This window comes from Brassica oleracea, chromosome C5, assembly GCF_000695525.1.
Source record: "Brassica oleracea var. oleracea cultivar TO1000 chromosome C5, BOL, whole genome shotgun sequence".
Classification (NCBI taxonomy): domain Eukaryota; kingdom Viridiplantae; phylum Streptophyta; class Magnoliopsida; order Brassicales; family Brassicaceae; genus Brassica; species Brassica oleracea.
In genome coordinates, this window is record NC_027752.1 from 44962845 (window position 1) to 44989121 (window position 26277).

The window sequence follows — 26277 nt, forward strand, 5'->3', positions numbered from 1 at the left end:
TTGAGTACACATGAGATTGCACATTCGAGAAAGATTCTTTATACGACAAAATGGTTCTTAATCTGTGATTACAACAAAAAAAATAAAGAATAACGAAATTTGAATATTATTTTTATTTGACGTTGAATACTATCAAATCTGTTTAAGTTATCTGTATAACGATTACACCAACGTGTCATATACTTTTATATAGTCTGTTTAAGTTATCTGTATAACGATCACACCAACGTGTCTGTTACTTTTATATAGTCTACAAAACATATATAAAAAATAATTATATGGGTCGAATATTATTCAGTGGCAGAGAATTGTAATTTCTCTAGTGTTAGAAAGATTAATATTAAAGGAGGCTGAGAAGGCCTTAGAGACTGCCACGTTAGCTGGTTTTTGTGTAAATAACTTTCAATCAAAAGGTTAGTCTAATCCCAATGATCCTCTATTAATACATAAGGGATTTTTTTTCAAAATAATGAATCGACCCCCACTTTATCATATACAATGGCTAAAAATTAAGGTTCAATATCTGAACAAAAAGTCAGTCAAAAGATTTATCATTTTCTAACAAATCTAAACAATTGAAGCTTAGTGGAGCCCTAACCTCAACCAATGGGGTTGTCTTGTGTCCAGAATCATCTTAACTACATCTTCTACAAACGAATCAAAACAAGAAGAGCAACACCCATTCATCAGGCTGCTGCTGCTGCTGTTGTTGTTACCACTGCTGCTCCCAGGTCTCATATCATCGTGAGGACACGTCACTGACGGCGGGACAAAGTGGACTTCACTGCTCTTGTGTTCCAGTCCACAAGCTGCCAGTATCGTGTGTATTGAGCACGTGGAAATCTCCTCAAACGTGGCTTGTCCTGTACAAGACAGTGGAAATTGTACCCAAGAACTACCATCAGAAGGCGGATAAAGAGTTTTAATCAACATTACAATCCAAAGGGTGGAGTTGTGTAAACAATAAATTAATCTTAGAGAGAGTTAACGAGTTGAAGATTTATTGCTAAAGCCATTATCAACATTTTCAATGATTAAAGATTATTAAACTTTGGTTAAACCAAGAGCTTGAAGAGGGGATTGGATTATGTGTACCTAAGTTGATTTGACGAGACAAGTTCTGGAGATGAGCTTTAACTCTTTGTTGCAGTCGTTCGCCTCCCGTCAAAAACATTGTGTTTGGCATGTAGCTGCGTAGATGTTGCTGATTACCAAACACGGGATCACCCTGAGCGAGTCCATGACGCAATCCTAAATCGATGGGTGCATCGCCACGAAATGTATTACTAGAGAAATGTCTGACTCCTTCGCTTCCAAAATGATCTAACTTGGGAGATAAAAGCTCAGGTCCATGGGTAGAAATCAATGGATTGTTACTGTGGAGTCTTTCCTCAGAGATTGTATACAAAGACATCCCTGTAGGTTGAGGCGGTTCTATTTCTCTGCCATGACCAATTTGTGTAGCCAAGAAACCATCACTCGAGTTAGCAATCATCGATGTTCCACCACTTCTACTCCCCATATTTACAAGCCTATCACCGTTGATAATATTTTGTATGTGTCTATGAAGCGTCCTTCTTCTCGACAACGTGGTTGCTCCCCCTAACCCGGATGGAGAAGAGCCTTGAACATCACCATTCCTCGAAGAGAAAAGGTAATCTCCACTGGAAAACGGTGTACGCGGGGAGACTAGCGAGGACGGATCTTGATATTGCCCTGAAACAACAAGAGGTGATGGTCTACTGTAAAAGCCACTCACCCTTTGTGGCTCGGACGTGGTTTGGGAGCTAGCTGATCCAGGTCTACAACCTTCACAGTACCAGTTTCCTTCAGGTACTTCCCTCCCGAGTCCAACACAGTACGTATGTGCAGATGAATCACAAAGATCACAAAGCAGCATAAGCCCATCGTCTTCACCTTGGTGACACTCCGAGCATATTATATTTTCGTATGGATCGAGATAACTCCTCAGCTCTTCCTCAGTGGGTTGATAGACCTGATCACGCTCGGGTACACGTATCACGACTTCTCTCAAATCAACACCATGTGTAGATCTCGCGGGTTTACTAATTGTTCTGAACCGCTGCTTGCATAGAGGGCATCGAGATTCCACTTTTGACCACTCCATTATGCAAGTGAAGCAAAAGTAATGACTACAACAGTCAAGTGCTCCCTTTAATCTCCTCATGTCTTCCTCAGAGAGACAAATCCCACACACGTTTTTCATCACTATCTCTACCTTCTTTTCACTTTTCTTCACAGGTGACTTACGAGGCTTAGGCAGATCTTTATGGACCGTAGCTTTTCGTGTAGATGACACATGCTTCACTCTAGTTCTCAACAGACTACTGGCTTCTCTTACCTGCTCTCTTTCCTCCTCTGAGATTGTGTACTCGTAATCAGACTCTCCAGAGGAGGCAATGTCTGAATCTGATTGTAAAGTACACCGACGCCTTGGCCTTAATGATCTCGCCCTCTTTCTTGCAGGTAGGCAGTCATCTACAAAATCACCATCATCATCATCAACTCCTTCCTCAGTGTTCTTCCCTCGTCTCTTCCTTCCACTTGCAACATTTCTTCTTTTACGCCCTCCTCTAGATCTCTGCTTCCGCTTGTTTCTCTTACAAACCTTGAGTGCTTCCTCCTCCTCTTCCTCGTCTAGTGAGACATCTTCTTCATCTCCAGTAAACTCTTCGTCACCATCCTCATCCTCATCATAATCTCCATCATCTTCTTTTTCTGACGCATTCTCCTGCTCCTCCAACGCCATCTCTTCCTTTCCACAGCTCACATCTTCCTCTTCTGGATAGTCTCCATCTTCATCTTCCACCTCATAGAAAACTCTCCTCCTCTTACCTAAACCAATCTCTTTCACACCCTCCCTCTCATCTCCCTCCTCAGCATCATCAAGATCCTCATCTTCTTCCTTATCAGAAACAACAACAACCTGCTCCACCTTTCTCGACCTGCATCCCGTGATCTTCCGATTGCCACGTGGACCGGTCTTCACTTTCGGCCACTCAACGCACCTCAGCACAACCTCCTCCTCCTCCACCTCCACCTCCACCTCATCCTCCTCCACAGCACAACCATCAAAAGAATCTTCACCGTAGGCATACTCATTCAGATCATCACCTTCAGATTCATCCTCGTCTGATATCACATAATCCTCATCTGATTCATCTGAGCCCTTATCCTTAGATCTAACGCTTCTCTTTAAATTGTTTCTCTTCCCCATTACTCTCTCTTGGATTAGGTTAATCTAAAATCTAAACCCTAAGCTCATGAACCTACAAATTTATAAAACCTAAGACCAAATCTCCAGCTCCTAACACCAGATCTGCAATCAAAACAAGAAATCAAAAGGCACATTAACTGAAAAAAATCAAATAAATTTATATCAAAAGCTCTCGATTTGATTCCCATTTTAGGGAAGGAATAAAAAATATCTACTGTTACCCGATATTAATAAATGCTATTTAATTCCGATATTTTTATAGAAACAACAACCAAAGCTATGCCAAAAAAAAAAAATTACCATCTGGAAAATAAAAATTAAACGAATCCCCACAATCTCCAGAAGAGACGAAGAGCAATTTTAATTCAAAATTGCAATTTTTCAATAAAAGAAAACGATACACACAGAGGCAAAATAAATAACAAACCTCTCACGATGAATTGGGAATTTTTTTTCCACTAATTTTGTGAAATCGTGATCCTTTTCCCCGCCTTATTTGCCTCTCTATTTACAATTTTTTTTTTTTTACGAATTGTTTTTTTGGTTGAGCAAAATCAGGGAAAAGGGTGTTTTGATTGGTTTATTGAGAAGGAGATGGGAAGCTCTCTCTCTCGTCTCTGTAATTACGGAATTAGGCTCGTGACCGCATCTGGTGGCACTTGGAGTTGTTATTGGGCCTCTTTTTTTTTTTTTTACTCTTTTTAATATTTAGCATGATTGGGCTGAGCACGTGAGGCAGCTCTATGCTCTGTGGCTGAGCGTACTGAAATGTTTTGTATCCGACGGTTATAATTTTCTCTAGATTTCTAATCGTGGAATCGACGGTAATGATCAATTATAAAGTAGATGACAAAAATAAAAGATTTATTAAGTTATTATTTTGAGCAGATTTTGTTTGCAAGTTTCATATAAAATAAACTTAGCATTTAGATTACCATCCATATGTTGACAAAAAAAAAGGGTTATCATCCTTATGATACTTAGAGAAACTTAATCCCTCTAATGTATTATTACATTTAAAAAAATGAAATATTGAAAATTTAATTATAATTATACTCTGTTTTAAAATAAATAATAAAAAAGTAAAATTATTATTTTATTATGGACTACTTTTTTTTCCTCTGTTGTATAGAGTAGAGAATAAAATTAAACTCGAAAATAATTTACGCTAAAAATTATTTTGGAATAGAAAATAAAGTGAGGATTAGAAATGTTTTTTTTTTGGATTAGAAATGTTCTTACCATGGTAAAAGAAATACAGCAGTATAACCTGGAAGAAAACCAGAACATCTCCTTGTTTTTTAGTTGATTGTTGAACCAACCGGTTTATAATGTATGGTAATGGATTTTCCATAACAAGTATCGGTTGAGACTGCATGCATTCGCGAGGAAATAGTATAGTTTGCTAGTCGCTAGAAGCAGAATCTAAAGTTTATAGAACAAAACAAAACAAATAGCTTTGGCCAAATGAAGAAAGAATAACTTTGGCTTGAGAAAAGAGTAATAAAACAAGGTAAAAACATTAAAGTTTGAATATGTTCCTACAGTCCCCAAAGAGGCAAAGAACATTTCTTCACCAACAATCAATACCTAACTAAACCTCCAATTTTTGTTTTCTTCTATATTTATGCCTCCACTCTTTCCTTTGCTCTTCTCCTCTTGTTAACTTAAACCCAAAATCCTAAAACCGGTTATCACAAAATGGGCATGACCGCTCTTCTCTTTGTTACAATGCTTATGTTCGTCCACGCTTTTTCATCCCAAACACAACTTTTCAAGCCATACAAAGAAGAAAACGTTCAGTCTCTAGTCGCGAAAGCGTGCCAGTTCATCGATGCTCACGACTCATGCGTCTCTAACATCCGGACGCACATCCAAGAATCGGGTCACGGGTTAACCCCTCACTCGGTTCTAACCGCTGCGGTAAAGGAAGCACACGACAAAGCCAAGCTTGCGATGCAAGGAATCCCAACGGTCACGACGTTATCCTTCCGTTCACGTGAACAAATCGCTATCGAGGATTGCAAAGAGCTTGTAGGCTTCTCGGTGTCTGAGCTAGCATGGTCGATGCTCGAGATGAACAAACTCCACGGAGGAGGAGGAATCGACGGTGACTCTCACGACGCTGCTTCAGCAGGAGGCAACCTCAAGACATGGCTAAGTGCGGCCATGAGTAACCAAGACACGTGTCTCGAAGGATTTGAAGGAACGGAGAGAAAGTACGAGGAGATGATCAAAGGTAGCTTGAGACAAGTCACTCAGCTCGTGAGCAATGTCCTAGACATGTACACGCAGCTCAATGCCTTGCCTTTCAAGCCATCTAGGAACGAGAGCTCGGTATTGAGCCCTGAGTGGCTCTCGGAGACCGACGAGAGCCTCATGACGCGGGTCAGCCCTAGCGCGATGCATCCAGACGCGGTCGTGTCGGTGGATGGGAAAGGGAAGTATCGGACGATTAATGAAGCCATCAACGAGGCTCCGAATCATAGCACGAAGAGATATGTTATATACGTGAAGAAAGGTTTGTATAGAGAGAATATTGCTATGAAGAAGAAGAAGACAAACATTATGCTTGTCGGTGACGGTATTGGACAGACGATTATTACCGGTGACAGAAATTTCTTGCAGGGTCTTACAACTTTCCGAACTGCAACTGTTGGTTAGTATTAGTAATTTAATAATTGGTTAGTTATTAGTTAATTGATTGATTAACCTTTTAAAAACCTTTCTCACTTTTTTTGCTTTTTGTGAAATTTTGTTTATTCGATGTGTCTGAAAATCAGAAAGCATAGATGCTTTCTGCAATCCGCAGGCTTTCAAGTTTTATACTATTTTTTGTCTTACAATTCATTCCTTTCTTGTGTTAGAAGTATCTATTATCTCTAATTTATTAGTTTCAGTTAGTTAAAGTTAATTAACTGATTAGTCTTTTATGAACTTTTCCTTCTTTTCTCTCTTTTTGGTTTTGGTCAAATTTTGTTTATTATTATTTCAGAAATCAAAATTTAAGCATATATTCTTTTGCTTTCTGCAAACTGAAGACTTTCAAGCTTTTTTCATTCTCTTCTTATAATCCATTCCTTTCTTGTGTTACAAGAGACTGCCTATTCAATAAAATTTTGCTGTTTATTAAAATTAGTCTGATTAACCCTTATTTTGGTTTTGATCAGCTGTTTCTGGAAGAGGATTCATAGCAAGGGACATAACTTTCAGAAACACGGCCGGGCCACATAACCGTCAAGCTGTTGCATTAAGGGTCGATTCCGACCAATCCGCCTTCTTCCGATGTAGCATGGAAGGTTACCAAGACACTCTCTACGCCCATTCCCTCCGTCAATTCTACAGAGAATGTGAAATTTATGGTACAATCGATTTCATATTTGGAAACGGCGCCGCGGTACTACAGAACTGTAAAATATATACCAGGGTTCCATTACAGCTCCAGAAGGTAACTATAACCGCACAAGGGAGAAAAAGCCCTAACCAGAACACAGGGTTTGTGATCATGAACAGTTACGTGTTAGCCACACAGCCTACTTATCTTGGCCGGCCGTGGAAACTTTACTCAAGAACGGTTTACATGAACACTTATATGAGCCAGCTGGTCCAGCCCAGAGGCTGGCTTGAGTGGTTTGGTAACTTTGCTTTGGATACTTTGTGGTATGGCGAATATAATAATATTGGGCCGGGTTGGCGGGCATCTGGTCGGGTTAAATGGCCCGGTTATCATATTATGGACAAACGGACTGCGATGTCCTTCACCGTTGGATCGTTCATTGACGGTCGGAGGTGGCTTCCGGCAACAGGTGTCACGTTCACGGCTGGCCTAGCTAATTAATTAAAATAAAACTTTAGTATGTTTTTATGACTATGCTACTATTTTTCATACGCTGTTTATCATCCATTTAAGCCCTGGTTCTAGCTGATCATATCACGAATATATAGTTTCTGCTATGTGTATGTTTTTATTAATAGCCTGTCTGATTATACAATTATGTAAAGCACCCTTTAATTCTTTACATCTTATTTGAATAGTTTTAGCTAATTTGAAATGGTTGTAATATATGGTATCCCACTAACTCAAATGAGATATTCAGTCACGAGTATCCACCTACACAAACGAATCACTTCAAATCTTAGGTTTTACCTTCGGAATAAAGAATTCGGAAAATGAATGTACCATTCTGTTGTTGACAGCCATATCTTTAAAAATCATGTATTGTTGTTTGCACGTTTAAAAATATGTCCACAAAAAATTATAAACTGAAAGATTAGATGGATCATGCATGTATAAATACACATTAAAACATATTGAAGTAAACTTGTAACATCTACACTTTTTAGTAGCCATGGCTCAAAATAGTACTCTGTTCACGGCCATCTCTTTGCTTGTTTTCTCTATCTTTTCTCATTGTCAAGCCCTAACTTTGGAAGCTCTTTGTGAATCCACTCCTCACCCGCCCGTCTGTAAATCCGTTCTACCAGTCGGGCCACCCGGTTCAGTTTCAGGATTTGCCAGTATTGTCATCATAAAGTCTCTAGAAGCTTCTAAACACCTTCTGGCCTCCTTCGACCAGCATCATCCCACAACAGGACCCCTTGATGATTGCCAATTACTAGCCGGTCTGACCGTTGACCAGCTCACACGTGTGAACGTCATCAAGGAGACCGTTCTTGGAACCTCCGAGGTCAACGATCTCCTCACGTTGCTTAGCGCCGCTATTACCAACTACGAGACGTGCCTAGGCTCGTTTCATGATGCTACCGGAGAGTCATCCGAGAATTTTGTTAAGGACCACCATGATATCCTCACACGTGTTTCGGACGGAATAAAGCTGATTAGCGTTTCTCTTGCCTTGTCCAAGGAGGCTTGGCCGATAGCATCTGATGCTTCAGTGACAAAGCCACCACCGAGGATTCTTACGGAGGATGAGAAAAAGTCTTCGTCGCCAGAAGTTTCGTATGTGAAGGTGACGAAACGTGAGAGAATGATCTATGAGAGCTTTAAAGTTTTGGGACGAAAGCTTCTTCAGGTTTCATTTCTATCAACCAATCGTATAAACTTTACATTTTTCTCAGATTCTGTAACATAATAAAAAAAAATGAAAGTAATTTCATACTAGTATTATAAAATTATCGTAAATAATCAAAATTTGTAGATTATTTTTAAAAACATTTTAGTATTTTGTAATTCTTTTAATTCTAAAATTGAAACGGGAAGCCAAAATTATTAATGTAGTTTTTAATGTAACCATTTGGACTAATATATTAAACATATATGCACTGCTTTTGATAAACCTTAAGTGATAGACTAATCCTAATAATTTAGCCAATATTTGTTTGTTCATGTTGGGAAAATTATCCAATATCGATGAGATGAAGATGGTATTAGACAACTAGAAAATTTAAGAAGAAGACTCTTAATATTTAGGAAAGGGTTTACTACAAAGATTTTGTTTTTGGAAACTCTCTCTTACAAATATTTTCTCTCTTTGTTTTTCTTGATTCTTGGATGATTACAAATGGTGCTAAGCACCCCTATTTATACAAGTGAAGGAGCACACTCCAACAAGTTCTAGATTTCTCTAAATTATTATTTATTTCAAAATATCTAACTCCATAACTTTCTCTCTTCTTCTACACAATTCTTCTTCTATACTTCTCCACTTTTCTCTAGATGTTTCTTCTTCTTGGACTAAGGCTTGATTATGATTTGATTAGTTTTGGGCTTAAGGAGGGAAATCCAACAAACCTCCCCCTTCCCGATTTAGCCCGAAACAGTCGCCATGCCTGTGCCTTTGCAGCAATCTTCAAACTTCTTGATCGGTAATACTTTGGTCATAAAGTCTGACCAATTTTCGTCGGTGTGTACCTTTGTGAGATGTATGAGCTTCTCTTCTTATTAGTTAATTGATTGATTAACCTTTTAAAAACCTTTCTCACTTTTTTTGCTTTTTGTGAAATTTTGTTTATTCGATGTGTCTGAAAATCAGAAAGCATAGATGCTTTCTGCAATCCGCAGGCTTTCAAGTTTTATACTATTTTTTGTCTTACAATTCATTCCTTTCTTGTGTTAGAAGTATCTATTATCTCTAATTTATTAGTTTCAGTTAGTTAAAGTTAATTAACTGATTAGTCTTTTATGAACTTTTCCTTCTTTTCTCTCTTTTTGGTTTTGGTCAAATTTTGTTTATTATTATTTCAGAAATCAAAATTTAAGCATATATTCTTTTGCTTTCTGCAAACTGAAGACTTTCAAGCTTTTTTCATTCTCTTCTTATAATCCATTCCTTTCTTGTGTTACAAGAGACTGCCTATTCAATAAAATTTTGCTGTTTATTAAAATTAGTCTGATTAACCCTTATTTTGGTTTTGATCAGCTGTTTCTGGAAGAGGATTCATAGCAAGGGACATAACTTTCAGAAACACGGCCGGGCCACATAACCGTCAAGCTGTTGCATTAAGGGTCGATTCCGACCAATCCGCCTTCTTCCGATGTAGCATGGAAGGTTACCAAGACACTCTCTACGCCCATTCCCTCCGTCAATTCTACAGAGAATGTGAAATTTATGGTACAATCGATTTCATATTTGGAAACGGCGCCGCGGTACTACAGAACTGTAAAATATATACCAGGGTTCCATTACAGCTCCAGAAGGTAACTATAACCGCACAAGGGAGAAAAAGCCCTAACCAGAACACAGGGTTTGTGATCATGAACAGTTACGTGTTAGCCACACAGCCTACTTATCTTGGCCGGCCGTGGAAACTTTACTCAAGAACGGTTTACATGAACACTTATATGAGCCAGCTGGTCCAGCCCAGAGGCTGGCTTGAGTGGTTTGGTAACTTTGCTTTGGATACTTTGTGGTATGGCGAATATAATAATATTGGGCCGGGTTGGCGGGCATCTGGTCGGGTTAAATGGCCCGGTTATCATATTATGGACAAACGGACTGCGATGTCCTTCACCGTTGGATCGTTCATTGACGGTCGGAGGTGGCTTCCGGCAACAGGTGTCACGTTCACGGCTGGCCTAGCTAATTAATTAAAATAAAACTTTAGTATGTTTTTATGACTATGCTACTATTTTTCATACGCTGTTTATCATCCATTTAAGCCCTGGTTCTAGCTGATCATATCACGAATATATAGTTTCTGCTATGTGTATGTTTTTATTAATAGCCTGTCTGATTATACAATTATGTAAAGCACCCTTTAATTCTTTACATCTTATTTGAATAGTTTTAGCTAATTTGAAATGGTTGTAATATATGGTATCCCACTAACTCAAATGAGATATTCAGTCACGAGTATCCACCTACACAAACGAATCACTTCAAATCTTAGGTTTTACCTTCGGAATAAAGAATTCGGAAAATGAATGTACCATTCTGTTGTTGACAGCCATATCTTTAAAAATCATGTATTGTTGTTTGCACGTTTAAAAATATGTCCACAAAAAATTATAAACTGAAAGATTAGATGGATCATGCATGTATAAATACACATTAAAACATATTGAAGTAAACTTGTAACATCTACACTTTTTAGTAGCCATGGCTCAAAATAGTACTCTGTTCACGGCCATCTCTTTGCTTGTTTTCTCTATCTTTTCTCATTGTCAAGCCCTAACTTTGGAAGCTCTTTGTGAATCCACTCCTCACCCGCCCGTCTGTAAATCCGTTCTACCAGTCGGGCCACCCGGTTCAGTTTCAGGATTTGCCAGTATTGTCATCATAAAGTCTCTAGAAGCTTCTAAACACCTTCTGGCCTCCTTCGACCAGCATCATCCCACAACAGGACCCCTTGATGATTGCCAATTACTAGCCGGTCTGACCGTTGACCAGCTCACACGTGTGAACGTCATCAAGGAGACCGTTCTTGGAACCTCCGAGGTCAACGATCTCCTCACGTTGCTTAGCGCCGCTATTACCAACTACGAGACGTGCCTAGGCTCGTTTCATGATGCTACCGGAGAGTCATCCGAGAATTTTGTTAAGGACCACCATGATATCCTCACACGTGTTTCGGACGGAATAAAGCTGATTAGCGTTTCTCTTGCCTTGTCCAAGGAGGCTTGGCCGATAGCATCTGATGCTTCAGTGACAAAGCCACCACCGAGGATTCTTACGGAGGATGAGAAAAAGTCTTCGTCGCCAGAAGTTTCGTATGTGAAGGTGACGAAACGTGAGAGAATGATCTATGAGAGCTTTAAAGTTTTGGGACGAAAGCTTCTTCAGGTTTCATTTCTATCAACCAATCGTATAAACTTTACATTTTTCTCAGATTCTGTAACATAATAAAAAAAAATGAAAGTAATTTCATACTAGTATTATAAAATTATCGTAAATAATCAAAATTTGTAGATTATTTTTAAAAACATTTTAGTATTTTGTAATTCTTTTAATTCTAAAATTGAAACGGGAAGCCAAAATTATTAATGTAGTTTTTAATGTAACCATTTGGACTAATATATTAAACATATATGCACTGCTTTTGATAAACCTTAAGTGATAGACTAATCCTAATAATTTAGCCAATATTTGTTTGTGGCTGTTGGGAAAATTATCCAATATCGATGAGATGAAGATGGTATTAGACAACTAGAAAATTTAAGAAGAAGACTCTTAATATTTAGGAAAGGGTTTACTACAAAGATTTTGTTTTTGGAAACTCTCTCTTACAAATATTTTCTCTCTTTGTTTTTCTTGATTCTTGGATTAAGGCTTGATTATGATTTGATAAGTTTTGGGCTTAAGGAGGGAAATCCAACAGTGCATATACCTTTTTAACAAAAGTGTTAATGTTATGTATTTTCAGTCTTCTCCTGGAGGCAATGGTGGTCTAAAGGTGGCCAAGACAGTGGTCGTTAACCCTAACGGAATCAATGGTGATGCCTATAAAACCATTAATGACGCTATAGCTGCTGCGCCAACGAAGGCAGAATCCGAAAACGGATACTTTGTGATTTACGTCGTGGCTGGAGTTTACGAAGAGTACGTCACGGTCCCTAGCAATAAATCGTACGTGATGATCGTTGGTGACGGCATTGACAAAACAATCATCACCGGAAATAGAAACGTCGTTGATGGTTCCACCACTTTTGCTTCTGCTACACTGGGTAAATCGTCCACAAACAAATATCATATAAAATCGTAAACAAAGACGTAACGCCTAAATAAGTATATATAATGAAGAACTTTATTTGCATTTATGAAAATGTTTGATAATTAATGTAGAATAATATGTAGTTAAGTTTAAAAACTTTAGCTAGCAAATGCAAACAACGTTTAAACTTCAAAACAATCGAGACTTGGATGCCACGTCACATATGCGGATTAATTTTAATGTTATTGTATTCAGCTGTTATCGGAAGAGGCTTCATGGCGGCGAACATAACCGTGAGAAACACAGCCGGCCCTACTAAACACCAAGCTGTTGCTGTCCGAAACAGTGCTGACATGTCAGCATTTTACAAATGTAGCTTCGAGGGCTACCAAGACACGCTCTATGTCCACTCACTTAGACAATTTTATAGAGAATGCGACATCTACGGAACGGTAGATTTCATATTTGGAAACGCAGCAACGGTTCTTCAGAACTGCAACATCATTCCTAGACTACCACTTCAAGGACAGTTCAACGCCATAACGGCTCAAGGCAGGAGCGATCCAAACCAGAACACCGGGATTTCGATACAGAATTGTAGAATAACACCGAGTGCTGAATTGGTTTCAAGTAATTTCTCGGTTAAGACGTATTTAGGCCGGCCGTGGAAGGAGTACTCGAGGACGGTTTACTTGCAAAATTTCATGGATGGGTTTATTGATGCTAAGGGATGGAATGAATGGATGGGTGATTTCGCTTTACAGACTTTGTATTATGCGGAGTTCAATAATACCGGACCAGGTTCAGGAACAGCTAACCGGGTTAATTGGCCCGGTTATCATGTGATCAATGAAACTGAAGCTGTTTGGTTCACTGTTTCAAACTTTATAGTCGGAGACTACTGGTTGCCGAGCATGGGAGTTCCGTACGCCGGTGGTTTGATGTAATCTCGATTGATTTCTGGTCATTCAAACCATATATTAATCTTATCAAAGTTTCCAAGAAAATTATTTTTTGTTGTTTTGTTTGTACAAGAAACATTTATTTACACATATTATTCTACACATATACATGCACATATATATATAATAGGTTTAATATATATCAAGTATTTGATCAGTGTTTTCTTTCTTCTTAAACCATAATTTATTTGATGTAAAAAACATAATTTCTTTAGTTATAAATTTATAATGTGCCAAAAAATGTTTTAAATTCTCATATTTATTCTAGAATATAAACATAAAAGGCATTACTTCAAATAAAAACAAATTTGGAAATGATGTTGAAAGTGGATTAAGCGATGGCAAAAAACTCCATACTAATATCTGTAGGAAACTGTATTTTTTCCTCTAAGAAAATAGAATGTATGTCAGTTAGTAGTTACTAAACACGATTAAGACACTGATTATTCAGATTAGAGGAAAAACTAGAACAAACAAACGAACAAACAAAAATGAGGTTTTGAATCCCTAAAATAAGACTTAATTAATTTCTCACTAGCCAATTTTCCCGCCAAGCCTCATAAAACAGAGCAACCAGAGTAACGAACTCTTAATTTGTCCCCCTTGACAACTACGAACAGATGCACACTCCTTAGGAAGCTACTTAACCTTCGAAAGAGTCCATAAAAACTCACAATCTCGTTTTCTCAGAACAACTAACATCTCTAACTTCAAAAACAAACAGTATGTCGTACGGGTACGACGATGATTCCAAGAGAAAGAAGAGGTATGCTGTTATCTCAATCTCCTCTGTTCTTCTAATCTCCATGGTCGTCGCCGTTACCGTCGGTGTCAACCTCAGCAAGAACGATGGTAAAGGTGACTCTGAAGGTAACGGGCAGATAACGGCTTCCGTCAAAGCCGTCAAGGACATATGTGCACCAACGGATTACAAAAAGACTTGTGAAGACAGTCTCATGAAGAACGGGAAGAATACGACTGACCCGATGGAGTTGGTTAAGACCGCGTTCAGTGTCACGATGAAGCAGATCACCGACGCGGCTAAGAAGTCTCAGACGATTATCGATCTTCAGAAGGATCCGAGGACAAGGATGGCACTTGATCAGTGCAAGGAGCTGATGGATTACGCGTTGGGAGAGCTTAGTAACTCCTTTGAGGAGCTAGGGAAGCTTGAGTTCCACAAGCTCGACGAGGTTTTGATCAATCTGAGGATTTGGCTCAGCGCGGCGATAAGCCACGAGGAAACTTGCCTTGAAGGGTTTCAAGGAACGCAAGGGAATGCTGGAGAGACCATGAAGAAAGCCTTGAAGACGGCTATCGAGTTGACACACAACGGGCTAGCGATCATCAGCGAAATGTCGAATTTCGTGGGCCAAATGGGTATTCCTGGGCTGAACAGCCGCCGGCTTTTGGCCCAGGAAATTCCCTCCTGGGTGGACCAGCGAGGGCGTAGGCTCTTGCAGGCTGCTTCCGGGTACTCCGATGCGAAGCCTGATATTGTTGTGGCTCAGGACGGGAGCGGTCAGTATGCAACGATCAACGACGCGTTGAAGCACGTTCCAAAGAAGAAGAACACGACTTTTGTAGTTCACATTAAGGCTGGAATCTACAAGGAGTACGTTCAAGTCAACAAGAGCATGACTCATCTCGTGTTCATCGGCGATGGTCCCGAGAAAACCATCATTTCCGGTAGCAAAAATTACAAGGACGGTATCACTACCTACCGTACCGCCACTGTTGGTAAGATATATATTCAGTGTTCTATAAATCGATTTACACATCCTAATCAATAATTTCTTATAAAGCGTCTAGTTACAGTATAAATATTTTTTTGAACATTGTATATATATGATTATTTGTACTTAGAAGTCATATAATGTTAATGTTAATGTTAATGCAGCCATCGTTGGAGACTACTTCATTGCCAAGAACATAGGGTTTGTAAACACTGCCGGGGCAATCAAACATCAAGCCGTTGCAATTAGGGTACAATCAGATGAGTCCATATTTTTCAACTGTAGATTCGATGGTTACCAAGACACGCTCTACGCTCACTCCCACCGTCAGTTCTACCGTGATTGCACCATCTCAGGCACCATTGATTTTCTCTTTGGAGACGCGGCTGCTGTTTTCCAGAACTGCACTTTGTTGGTGAGGAAGCCACTCCCGAACCAGGCATGTCCGATCACAGCTCACGGTCGCAAAGACGTGAGGGAATCAACAGGATTTGTGTTCCAAGGTTGCACGATTGCCGGCGAACCGGATTACTTGGCAGTCAAGGAAACTAGCAAAGCCTATCTCGGAAGGCCATGGAAAGAGTATTCAAGGACTATTATCATGAACACTTTCATTCCGGATTTCATCCAGCCACAAGGATGGCAACCATGGCTCGGAAACTTCGGTCTCGACACATTGTTCTACTCTGAAGTCCAGAACACAGGACCTGGAGCAACCCTTGCAAACCGGGTTACTTGGCCCGGAATTAAGACACTGAGCAACGAAGAGATCCTTATGTTCACACCGGATCAGTACATTCAAAGTGATGTTTGGGTTCAGGGCAAAGGTGTCCCGTACACTCCTGGCCTCTTGGCTGCAAACCCTAATGCTGCAACCATAATCCCCAGCGACCCAGCTGCTTCAGGTTTCTCCTCCTTCACGGATACAAGTGGTGCTGGCTCAGTTTCTCCAGCAGCTTCCCCGCAAGGGTCTATTAAGATAGTTTCAAAGTCTAACTAGAAAGATCGACTAAGATGCCATATAATGTGCTTATTTCCTACTCTAATTCAAGAAAATCTGGAAACAAAAAAAAAAAACATTTGCACAACCTTGAGGAATTCAGGATTATTGCCAAATTGTTGAGATTAAACTCATGTCTAATATCACAATATATTAAAGATGTTGTTTATAAATCTTAATAATAATAATGATTATGTAGAAATAGTTTAGATAAATTAGTTTTCTTTTACTTATGTATCCTAAACGAAATTAAAACCTGCAAATCGAATTGGAGATAATAGCTTATTTATTTCGTATGAAACACAATGTTTAAGAAAAATATATACACTTATTTTCGCTGATACAAATCGTAAAAGTGCTATGCAAAAAACTGAAAAAGTAATATAGAGGTCACTCAATGTTATTCAGAATGTGATTCATTAAATTCATTTCACCATATCACACACACACACACACCTCCTCCATACATTTATCAATTTATGAATCAGGACAAGATTATGAAAATAGAAATTCATAAATTATTACTATTAACGTAAACTTGCACCCCCATGCATGAAGGCATAAATAGTGAAACCAAATTGCTTTCACCAAAAAATAAGTTTTGATTATCTTTCTTTCATAGAAGAAAGATGACATTTTCAGGAAACAGAAGTTGTTACACCTAACTTCATTTACTTCTGCTGCATTCACTTCATTTCCGCACTTTCATCTTTTTTTTTTCGCACTTTCATCTTTTACTCATCTCATTGCTAGAATTCAAATACATGATCCGGTCAACCTCCCTCCAGATGTTTTCCACGTTATATTTTTCTCGATGTTCTATCTGATTCAATTCTAACAATCCAACTAGTGGTGGAATTAGATAAAATAAAATCACCAAACGAAAGACTTGTTATCTCCACTTTAAACCTGGTCTCTATGCAGTGATCAAATCAGCGGAAAAGAAAAGAGCATATATTTTCTTACAAAATGTGTCAGACAGTAAGTGTCCGTCCTTGCATTCTTCGAATTCTACGCTAGCTTTTTCAAAAGAAAAATCCATAAATTTCGACATATTAATCAAATTAAGCTGGGTGTTCAAAAAAAAATAAAATAAAATTAAGCTGATGAGTAGATCTGAAACAAAACCAACATTTAATTTGGATACACAATTTACTCTATTCTAGGTAGATATAGACAATATTTTATTTTGGGTTAACATACAAATTGTGGCAAATAAAGGAAAGTGGCTTCTGCAAGGCAGTTTTGCATGCACGCCTAGTCTCAACCACCTACATCTCTACGCTTTACTTCTCTGCATTTACTTCTCTCTTTCACCAATTGGGAAGGACTCTTCTTTTGAGAAGCTCAACATTATAATATGCCTCCTTTCTTTATTTTTTTCACAAAAATTTTAAATTGTTGTCAATAAATGAATTTCGATAATCTTGAGGAGAAAAGTATATTAATCTCTTTTTTGGGGTCAAAGTTTATTTATCTTTTTTTTTTTCCTTTGTAATGACTTTTGATATTGGTATCATGGTATGTAACTGCCTAACTGGAATACAATTTGTCACTCAATTGTTGTAGTTTTGATTTTATTATTCAAAATAGTATTTACCTCACAGATTTAAGTAATCGTGTAAATACTAATTTATGTAGGCTTTTCAACTTGCCACAGTTAATTATATAAGCATATTCCACTGGCACTGCTATCTAAAAAATACTTAGTAGGTAAAAGAGTTTAGCAACAGAACTAAAGTAATTTCATTTAAGTTCTCTATTTATATCACAACAAAAACTACTCTCCTACATATTCATGGATCCAACAAAAAATAAAGGAGAAATGGAGGGAATCGATCATAGAATGGTGAGCGTCAATGGCATCACAATGCACATTGCCGAGAAAGGTCCCAAAGAAGGAACCGTGGTGCTTCTCCTCCACGGATTCCCTGATCTCTGGTACACTTGGCGTCACCAGATCACTGCGTTATCATCTCTAGGTTACCGAGCCGTAGCTCCAGACCTCCGAGGCTACGGAGACTCTGACTCGCCGGAGTCTTTCTCAGAGTACACGTGTCTTCACCTCGTGGGTGACCTGGTGGCTCTTATTGACAGTGTTGCTGGAGATCAAGAGAAGGTGTTTCTGGTGGGTCATGACTGGGGGGCCATTGTCGGATGGTATCTCTGTTTGTTCCGACCGGAGAAGATTAAGGGTTTTGTGTGTTTGAGTGTGCCGTATAGGCCAAGAAACCCTAAGGTCAAGCCTGTTGAAGGGTTTAAGGCTGTGTTTGGAGATGATTACTACATTTGTAGATTTCAGGTTTCATAATAGATTACACCATTCATTTAACATAGTTTGGTTGCATCCAACTGTGTTTTAATTTATTTTAGCGTTGTGAATTTGCAGGAACCAGGGAAGGCTGAAGGAGAGATTGCATGTGCAGATCCAAGAAGAGTTCTGAAGAACATCTTCACAGGGAGGGAACTCGGCCCACCGATTCTACCTAAGGATAACCCCTTTGGAGCAAACCCTAACCCTAACTGCGAACAAGTTGAACTTCCTGAATGGTTTTCAAAGGAAGATCTCGATTACTACGTCTCCAAATTCGAGAAGACAGGATTTACCGGTGGACTTAACTACTACAGAGCCATGGATCTGTAAGTTCTTAACATGAAGTTCTGTTTCAAAGCCTTTTGGAGTTAGATTTTAATCAGTTCTTGGATGATGCAAGGACATGGGAACTCACTGCACCATGGACCGGGGCAAAGATTCAAGTTCCGGTGAAGTTCATGACCGGTGATTTGGACATGGTTTACACCACGCCGGGGGTTAAAGAGTACATTCACGGTGGTGGATTTGCTGCAGATGTTCCAAATCTTCAGGAGGTAGTTGTGATTGAAGATGCTGGTCACTTTGTCAACCAAGAGAAACCTCAAGAGGTCACTGCTCACATCAATGACTTCTTTACCAAGCTTCAGGACAACTACAGAAGCTTTTAGGGTTCTTGGTGAAGTCTGTTTTATTGACTCTCAAATAACAAGTGTTGTACTTCGATCGAACAGATTATGAATAAGATATAAATTGCAGGATTTTGTGCTACTGAAGAAGAGAATAGTGAAAATGAAGTAAACTTAAATATTGTCTGAAATTAATTATTAAATAAAAAAACTAAAGTAATAGATCCATGTATATTAATAGAGGACTAGATTTTTGACCCGCGCTTAGAAAGCGCGGATTTGTTTGTTTTCATTTATTGATCGAAAACTGATTTACAAACTACCATTATTTTTGTTTCGAACCATAACAATTGAGTTTTTAGGCTTTTATCATTGTTTTTTTTATCAAAATATGGTATTTCTTAGTTGTTCTATAATAATGTTTGAGTTTAAGATTTGTTTTCATATCCGACCTAGATTCATGGTTGAACCTATAGACCCGATACATTGTATATAATCCAGTTCGGATTTAATTAAAAAATTGTTACTTAAAATCTGATATAACTCGGTAAAAATAAAAAAAACTCACTATTAACCTGCGATCTGATACCATTGATCCGATAAAACATAAAATATCTGATAGTATTTTATTAAAAAATTGATTAAATTACTCATATTTTTTTAATATTACATAAATTAGTGATTCCTTTGAATTTGATGAAATTTTATTATGTCATCTGAATAAAAAAATGATAGTACAAAAAAGGATATGACAATATTAGTTTATTTTCGTTATGTTTGTGTTTTTATTTTAGATTTAAAAATTTCATTAAGGATATAATTTGAGAATGTCCTCTTTTAACGATATTGATTAATAATGGAGTATATTCTCTTGCTTTAATCAAAGGTACGTGTAAATCAAGGTAGCATCATAATCCTTAAGCGTGAATTTAGGTTTTATCTAAGTATATATATTGTTGTATAGTTATATAAGCCCAAAGAAGTTAATTATTTAAGCCCAATTTTAGGTTTGATTTAAGTATATAATTCTCTTGTTTTAAAAGTGGCGTGAAACTAATACGTCCAAATCAAAGTCCATTTAAATGTAATGATAAGCCCGAAAACCGAAAGACAATAATGCCATTAATGAAAATTTTAGTTTGTTCATAAAATTAAGGACAATTTTGGAAAAATAAATTATTTCATTAAGGGCAAAAAATGGGAATCCCCTTTTAATGGTATTGATTTTAGGTTTGATTTAAGTATATAATTCTCTTGTTTTAAAAGTGGCGTGAAACTAATACGTCCAAATCAAAGTCCATTTAAATTTAATGATAAGCCCAAAAACCGAAAGACAATAATGTCATTAATGAAAATTTTAGTTTGTTCATAAAATTAAGGACAATTTTGGAAAACTGAAGTATTTCATTAAGGACAAAAAATGGGAATGATCCCCTTTTAATGGTATTGATTCACCTTATTTAATTCTCTTAAGTGAAGTTTCAAAAATTTCTTATAAGATTGGTTGTTGACTATTATTAAATATTTATTTTAATCAAAGCTAAAAATAAAAGGAAACTCTTGAACCAATTAATACAAGTTTCCAAAAAAACACAAGTAATATTACAAATAATAATTTATGGTAATAATTATAGAAATAATATATAATGATTTATCAATTTTCTTATTTTTATAAGCTATTTATTTAAAATTATTTTGAAATATTTTAATATATTTTTATAGAAATAAATATAATGATTGTATATTCTTATATAAAGAATTAGATTTGTATATAAGGCATTATTAGAAATTTAATGTTTTTTAAAACCCACACGAGATTTATAAATCATTTATAAAAAAATTGAAATTATATAAAAACATTTTTTTAATTCTGCCCTACAAAATCATTTTATTAGAGTTTCTAAATCATTTATGAGACATTTATCAAATCTATATATATATAAACCTTTCTAGATCTAATTATAGTTGTATAAATGTATAGAATTATTTCACACTTATTATCTTATCTATTTAAACAGAACTAATTTAAGTGACTTATGGTTATTATGCTTCAAAAAATAAGTCATTTAAATCATATAAATTATAACACACTATTTATTTCTATATTAAAATATAAATTATTTAAGTGATTTTTTGTTAGATAAACGTTCATATGTGAAATCTTATAATTTCAATAGTTGATATTTTAGATTTTTATTTATATTTTGCAGTGCTATTTAGATTTTTATTTAGATTTAAATACTATTTAATAAAAATAAAGTTTAGTTTTTAGTAATATCTGAAACTTTTTTTTGGCAAATGTTTTGAAAGAAACACATAAACCGATTATTTTTTTGTTCAGTTTAAAATAAATTGAAAACAATCAAACAAATGAAAGAAACATAAATAAAACAAATCATCAATGAAGATGCCAGAGCTATAGAAGCTTCTAACCATCTTCTTGGAACTGCACAAAGTACATTTTTATGGCTAAAGTGTTTCCGTTTTCACGTGTTAAAAAGAAAACAATCAAACAAATGAAAGAAACATAAATAAAACAAATCATCAACGAAGATGCCAGAGCTATAGAAGCTTCTAACCATCTTTTTGAAACTACACAAAATACATTTTTTATAGCTAAAGTGTTTTCGCTTTCACGTGTTAAAATAAACTAAAAGATAATTTACAACCAATTACTTGAACCAATTGTAATATTACTTGCATTTAAGAAAATATTGTTAGTGGCTTATATTTATGTAGTCGAACTAGCTTAAGTTTTACGGTTCTTCTAAAAGTAGATACTAAATTTTTTGATTATCAAACTATTAAATGATAAAATTTTAATATTTCTAATTCTTATTCAACAATTATAACATTATAAACATAACATGTACTTTCGTATAATATTTTCATCCGCGAAATTGCGGGCAAACACCGATTGGATGGAAAATCCATCAGAAGACTGTTATGTCAGCTGAGTTTGGTGCTTTTCAATCCTTGCAATGACGTATTCGTGGAGCTCCTCTGATTGGGGATCCAAGAAAACACCGCTTCATGTCTATGTTTGTAACCTCAAAAAGGTTGGAAAAAGATGGTAGTACTCTTTCTGTGTGGCTTAAAAAAAATAAAAGTAAGAATAAAAATAAATCATAAACATAAAAAAAATTAGCGCAATCACTTATTATGTAGAAATAATTCGCTAGAGTAGATTTAGCTAACAATGGAAACTGAACTGATTCTCGTTGAGAAAAGTTAAATAAAAATCTCAAGTTAAATGAACAATCTGGAAATGTCTTTAGTCGAGTTATGTAACCGGTTCAGATCTCTTCACAAGCGGTAAGGAAAACCGGTTCACATCTCTTCACAAGCCCTAGACTGAACCAAAATTTCTACCAATCTAAATGATCGTGCAAAAACAACTTGGCAGATCACAACAATCATGTGAAAAACGGGTCATGACATCACCTTTTTGTCTTAAAGTTGAGCTTCTTTTGTGGTCTTTTTGATCTTATTGTAGTCCAGTTCATTCTTGAAGATACATTTCCTTAGTTGTGCTTCAAGGGCTATTAGTCTATTATTGTATTCTGCTTAGTTTTCCTTTGAACTTGGAGTTGTACTAATATTTTATTGACCTTTTGTAAGTTGTTGTTTGTTGGGGCGAACTGAGCTTGCTTGGTGGAATGGTCTTGGGAGAACTGGTCGGGAACGCTTCTTATGCTTTGATTATACTTATGTTGAAGAATCTTTGCTTTTCGTTGCGTCCTAGCTCCTTAAAATGTGTTTGGTACTTCTTCATCTAGATCTTCATTTTATTGTTAATTTGTTTAATTTGGTTAACTGAACATGTCCCCATCAGTAAATAGATGACAACCTTAGACTGTTATTGTCACTCTGATTTTTTTTTTTTGTCACTCTGATTTTTCTTATAGATAACACAGGGTAAATAACAGATACTCTTTTTTTTTTTTGAAACACACTTGTATTAAATCCTCAAATCAAAGTAGGTGGAGCCAATAAGGCCAGTTCAACAGACAAACTCTGTTTTGCTAGCATATCAGCTTCAATGTTTTTCCCACGGGGAATCCAGCTAAAAGAGATAAACTCAAAACAAGAAGATAAAGATAGGATATCAGCCAAGACCCCATAGAGGCCAGCTAGAGAGGTTTTCGCCTTGATTGCCTTGATTAGAACTGCCGAGTCCGATTCACACCTGATCCTCGCATGTCCTAGTTCCCGGCATTTCCATATGGCTTCTCGTAAAGCCAGAGCCTCCGCAGCCAAAGCTGTTTTCACATAGTGAGCAGGAGCTGAGAATTGAGCGGTTCCACTCTGATTTTCCACTGTCCATCCCAGGCCTGCAATGTTTAAAGATTCTTTCCAGGCAGCATCAGTTTTAACTAGGACGCAACCCGCATTTGGCGTGAGCTTTTGCGCCATCGGACTCTTCATTGGGGCAATCTTTTGTTGAGCAGATCCCCGTTCTCTTGCCGCTTGGATGGCTTTTGACAGAGTATCTTCAGAAGAGAGTTGCTTGTCATTGAAAACCAGATTGTTTCTCGCTGTCCAGATGTGCCACAGTATTTTAGTTATACACAGTTCTTTTAGTTATAGACAGTTCTTAAACCAATATTTTCAGTAATTATAATAATGTATGTCTATAGATTCATTGTACTCAATTCTTGAAGAAACAGGGGAGGAAGTCCATATCTGTTTCGCATAAGAACAATGAAAGAACAAATGATCTATAGATTCAGGCATGTTGCATCGCTTGCATTTCCCCTCTACGTTAATGTGGCGTGCACGCAGAGCTTCTCCCGCCGAGATCGCGCCATGGAGAACTTTCCATACAAATAGTTTTGTCTTCGGTGAAGTCTTAAGCCCCCAAACTGCCTTCTTCCAGTTGAAGTTCTGGTCCTCTTGCGTGATGTTCATCAAGTCCGTTCGGTTTGAGAGAGCTTTTGCGTATCCCATCTTCGTTGTGTAGCTTTATGTCTCCGTGCCTAACCATGCTAGCTTATCGGGCGCCCCGGTGCGACTGGGTTTGAGCAGGCAGATTTTGTGCTCCTCAAACGGGAGGACCAGTCGTATCATATCTAAGTCCCATTCATTATTAGAGAGCAGAAAATCTGCCACAGTGAGGTGTTGAAAGATCATCGGCGCCGGGCCCATTGGACGTTCCTGAGAGTCACAGCTGAGCCAAGGTTTATTCCATATGTTGATGTTTTCCCCATTACCTATTTCCCATCCTGCGTTTTCTATTATCAGATCTCGCCCTTTTAGAACTCCTCTCCATCCATGAGATATCTCGCTTTTCTCGGAAACATATAGGAAATCTTCAGAGGTGCAATATTTGCCAAGAAGAATGCGGCTCAGCAATTTGTCAGGGTTGTTAATAATCCTCCAGCTGAGCTTTGCAAGGAAAGCTTCATTGAAACTTTGGATGTCTCTGAAATCCAGTCCTCCATGTTCCTTAGGGCGAATGAGTTTATCCCAAGCAATCCAAGCCATCTTCTTTTTTTCCATACTGTCATCCCACCAGAACCGAGTGAGCGCTGATTGGATCCTTTTGCATAGAGACACCAGAAGTTCGAAACATGACATGGCATGAGAGGGGATAGGTGAGAGGACACTCTTTAACATCGTCATTTTGCCGGCCGTTGAGAGGAATCTTTTTTTCCATACTGTCATCCCACCAGAACCGAGTGAGCGCTGATTGGATCCTTTTGCATAGAGACACCAGAAGTTCGAAACATGACATGGCATGAGAGGGGATAGGTGAGAGGACACTCTTTAACATCGTCATTTTGCCGGCCGTTGAGAGGAATCTATTAGACCAGCCGCGAGCTTTTTGTGTTATCCGATCCACGATAGAAGAGAAGAGGTCTTTCTTTGATCTTCCAAAATGTTCTGGCAATCCTAGATATTTGCCTATCCCACCTTCCTTTTGTATCTGCAGTGTGTCTTTCACGGTTGATTTCAGAGCCGTTGGAGTGCGCCTTGAGAAAGTCACAGATGACTTATCGACATTTATAGTTTGTCCCGAAGCTTCTTCGTATCTCTTAAGTATGCTGTTTAGGGCTTGGCTACTTTCTTGAGTGGCCCGTATGAAGAACATCGTGTCGTCCACGAAGAGAAGGTGATTGAGCCGAGGAGTCCCTCGAGCTACTCGTATTCCTTTGAGGGACCCGCCTTCTTGAGCTTTGTTACACAGGCCCGAGAGTACCTCACTACATAGTATGAATATGTATGGTGAGAGTGGGTCTCCTTGTCGGATCCCACGGTTCGGTGTGACTCTTCCTCTAGGAGAACCGTTAATAAGGAAGGAGTATGTAACAGTAGACACGCATTGCATTATCCACGCGATCCATTTGGGATGGAAACCCAATCTTTGAAAGACCAGCCTTATGAATTCCCACTCGAGGCGGTCATAAGCTTTGCTCATATCGGTTTTCACCGCCATAGAACATCTCTTAGCTGCGTCAGACGTCTTGAGGTAATGAAGCACCTCATGTGTGATGAGGACATTGTCCCAGATTGCTCTTCCCGGCACAAATGCAGACTGGTTTTCCGAGACGATGTTCGTTAGAAGCGGTTGGAGACGTTTTGTCAAGATTTTGGAGATGATCTTATAGTACACATTGCACAAAGCGATGGGTCTGTACTCCGTGACTCGCTGGGGGCTGGGGATCTTGGGGATGAGCCGAATATGAGTTTCATTTATCTTAGCTGGCAGGTTGTCGGACAAGAAGAATTCTTGGATCTCCTTCACTATCTCTGTTCCGATGTTTTCTCAGTTTGAGTGGTAGAAATTGGCTGAGAAACCGTCCGGGCCAGGAGCTTTGTCGGCATGAATTGAAAAGACGGCCTCTTTTATTTCAGCAGCGGTCGGTACCAAGACCAGTTCATTATTTTGCTCGTCGGTCACCATTGGGGACAGGGCCAGCATGACAGTCTCCTCGCGGTTGCCTTCTATCGCTTCAAAAAGTTTTTGGAAATAGGTCACAATGACTTTTCCAATTTGATCTTCCTGATATACCATAGCTCCTTCTTCGTCTTCGATAACCGAGAAGGCATTCGCTCTCTTACGGTTCTTGGCTATCGCATGGAAGAAACCGGTATTCTTATCTCCGAGGCTAAGCCACAATAGCCTGCTCCTTTGTCTTCAATATTCCTCCTCTGATATATATGCCTCATTTAGCTCATTTGAAACTCGCGCAATGAGCTCCGTATCATTGGCAGGATCAGACATAGCAGAGTCCAATTCTTCCTTCTTCTTCTCGATTTGTTCTCTGCTGTTTTGATATTGTTGTT

General features: G+C 37.9%; 6 protein-coding genes across 6 annotated transcripts; 5 read left to right on the forward strand and 1 right to left on the reverse strand.

Moving 5' to 3' along the window:
• Positions 1-507: 507 nt before the first annotated feature.
• LOC106295586 lies at positions 508-3839 on the reverse strand. The gene is made up of 3 exons (XM_013731517.1): positions 3666-3839; positions 1096-3340; positions 508-863 (listed from the first exon to the last, which is right to left on the reverse strand). Exons 2-3 carry the CDS (start codon positions 3236-3238, stop codon positions 583-585), a joined length of 2424 nt encoding a protein of 807 aa, XP_013586971.1. The 5' UTR covers positions 3239-3340; positions 3666-3839; the 3' UTR covers positions 508-582.
• Positions 3840-4882: 1043 nt separating this feature from the next.
• On the forward strand, positions 4883-7252 carry LOC106344039 (putative pectinesterase/pectinesterase inhibitor 22). The gene is made up of 2 exons (XM_013783412.1): positions 4883-5897; positions 6409-7252. Exons 1-2 carry the CDS (start codon positions 4940-4942, stop codon positions 7074-7076), a joined length of 1626 nt encoding a protein of 541 aa, XP_013638866.1. The 5' UTR covers positions 4883-4939; the 3' UTR covers positions 7077-7252.
• A 335-nt stretch (positions 7253-7587) lies between these two features.
• LOC106292417 (putative pectinesterase/pectinesterase inhibitor 22) lies at positions 7588-10462 on the forward strand. The gene is made up of 2 exons (XM_013728005.1): positions 7588-8218; positions 9619-10462. The coding sequence occupies exons 1-2, from the start codon at positions 7588-7590 to the stop codon at positions 10284-10286; spliced, it is 1299 nt and encodes a 432-aa protein (XP_013583459.1). The 3' UTR covers positions 10287-10462.
• A 348-nt stretch (positions 10463-10810) lies between these two features.
• Positions 10811-13296, forward strand: LOC106293809 (probable pectinesterase/pectinesterase inhibitor 20). The gene is made up of 3 exons (XM_013729447.1): positions 10811-11481; positions 12062-12362; positions 12605-13296. The coding sequence occupies exons 1-3, from the start codon at positions 11437-11439 to the stop codon at positions 13294-13296; spliced, it is 1038 nt and encodes a 345-aa protein (XP_013584901.1). The 5' UTR covers positions 10811-11436.
• Positions 13297-14036: 740 nt separating this feature from the next.
• LOC106292418 (probable pectinesterase/pectinesterase inhibitor 21) lies at positions 14037-16047 on the forward strand. The gene is made up of 2 exons (XM_013728006.1): positions 14037-15051; positions 15212-16047. Exons 1-2 carry the CDS (start codon positions 14037-14039, stop codon positions 16045-16047), a joined length of 1851 nt encoding a protein of 616 aa, XP_013583460.1.
• A 1738-nt stretch (positions 16048-17785) lies between these two features.
• LOC106293500 (bifunctional epoxide hydrolase 2) lies at positions 17786-19119 on the forward strand. Its single transcript, XM_013729178.1, has 3 exons — positions 17786-18349; positions 18437-18687; positions 18762-19119. Exons 1-3 carry the CDS (start codon positions 17846-17848, stop codon positions 19027-19029), a joined length of 1023 nt encoding a protein of 340 aa, XP_013584632.1. The 5' UTR covers positions 17786-17845; the 3' UTR covers positions 19030-19119.
• Positions 19120-26277: the final 7158 nt, after the last annotated feature.

Excerpts from the sequence above, each read along its gene's own strand:
- LOC106295586 (XM_013731517.1), bottom strand. The coding sequence starts at position 3,238 with ATGGGGAAGAGAAACAATTTAAAGAGAAGCGTTAGATCTAAGGATAAG. Across the intron at positions 864-1,095 it reads GTCTCGTCAAATCAACTTAG|GACAAGCCACGTTTGAGGAG; the intron begins GTACACATAATC and ends TGTCTTGTACAG.
- LOC106344039 (XM_013783412.1), top strand. The coding sequence starts at position 4,940 with ATGGGCATGACCGCTCTTCTCTTTGTTACAATGCTTATGTTCGTCCAC. Across the intron at positions 5,898-6,408 it reads TTTCCGAACTGCAACTGTTG|CTGTTTCTGGAAGAGGATTC; the intron begins GTTAGTATTAGT and ends GGTTTTGATCAG.
- LOC106292417 (XM_013728005.1), top strand. The coding sequence starts at position 7,588 with ATGGCTCAAAATAGTACTCTGTTCACGGCCATCTCTTTGCTTGTTTTC. Across the intron at positions 8,219-9,618 it reads GTATGTGAAGGTGACGAAAC|CTGTTTCTGGAAGAGGATTC; the intron begins GTGAGAGAATGA and ends GGTTTTGATCAG.
- LOC106293809 (XM_013729447.1), top strand. The coding sequence starts at position 11,437 with ATGATCTATGAGAGCTTTAAAGTTTTGGGACGAAAGCTTCTTCAG. Across the intron at positions 11,482-12,061 it reads TGGGACGAAAGCTTCTTCAG|TCTTCTCCTGGAGGCAATGG; the intron begins GTTTCATTTCTA and ends ATGTATTTTCAG. Across the intron at positions 12,363-12,604 it reads TTTTGCTTCTGCTACACTGG|CTGTTATCGGAAGAGGCTTC; the intron begins GTAAATCGTCCA and ends TATTGTATTCAG.
- LOC106292418 (XM_013728006.1), top strand. The coding sequence starts at position 14,037 with ATGTCGTACGGGTACGACGATGATTCCAAGAGAAAGAAGAGGTATGCT. Across the intron at positions 15,052-15,211 it reads CTACCGTACCGCCACTGTTG|CCATCGTTGGAGACTACTTC; the intron begins GTAAGATATATA and ends ATGTTAATGCAG.
- LOC106293500 (XM_013729178.1), top strand. The coding sequence starts at position 17,846 with ATGGATCCAACAAAAAATAAAGGAGAAATGGAGGGAATCGATCATAGA. Across the intron at positions 18,350-18,436 it reads ACTACATTTGTAGATTTCAG|GAACCAGGGAAGGCTGAAGG; the intron begins GTTTCATAATAG and ends GTGAATTTGCAG. Across the intron at positions 18,688-18,761 it reads TACTACAGAGCCATGGATCT|GACATGGGAACTCACTGCAC; the intron begins GTAAGTTCTTAA and ends GGATGATGCAAG.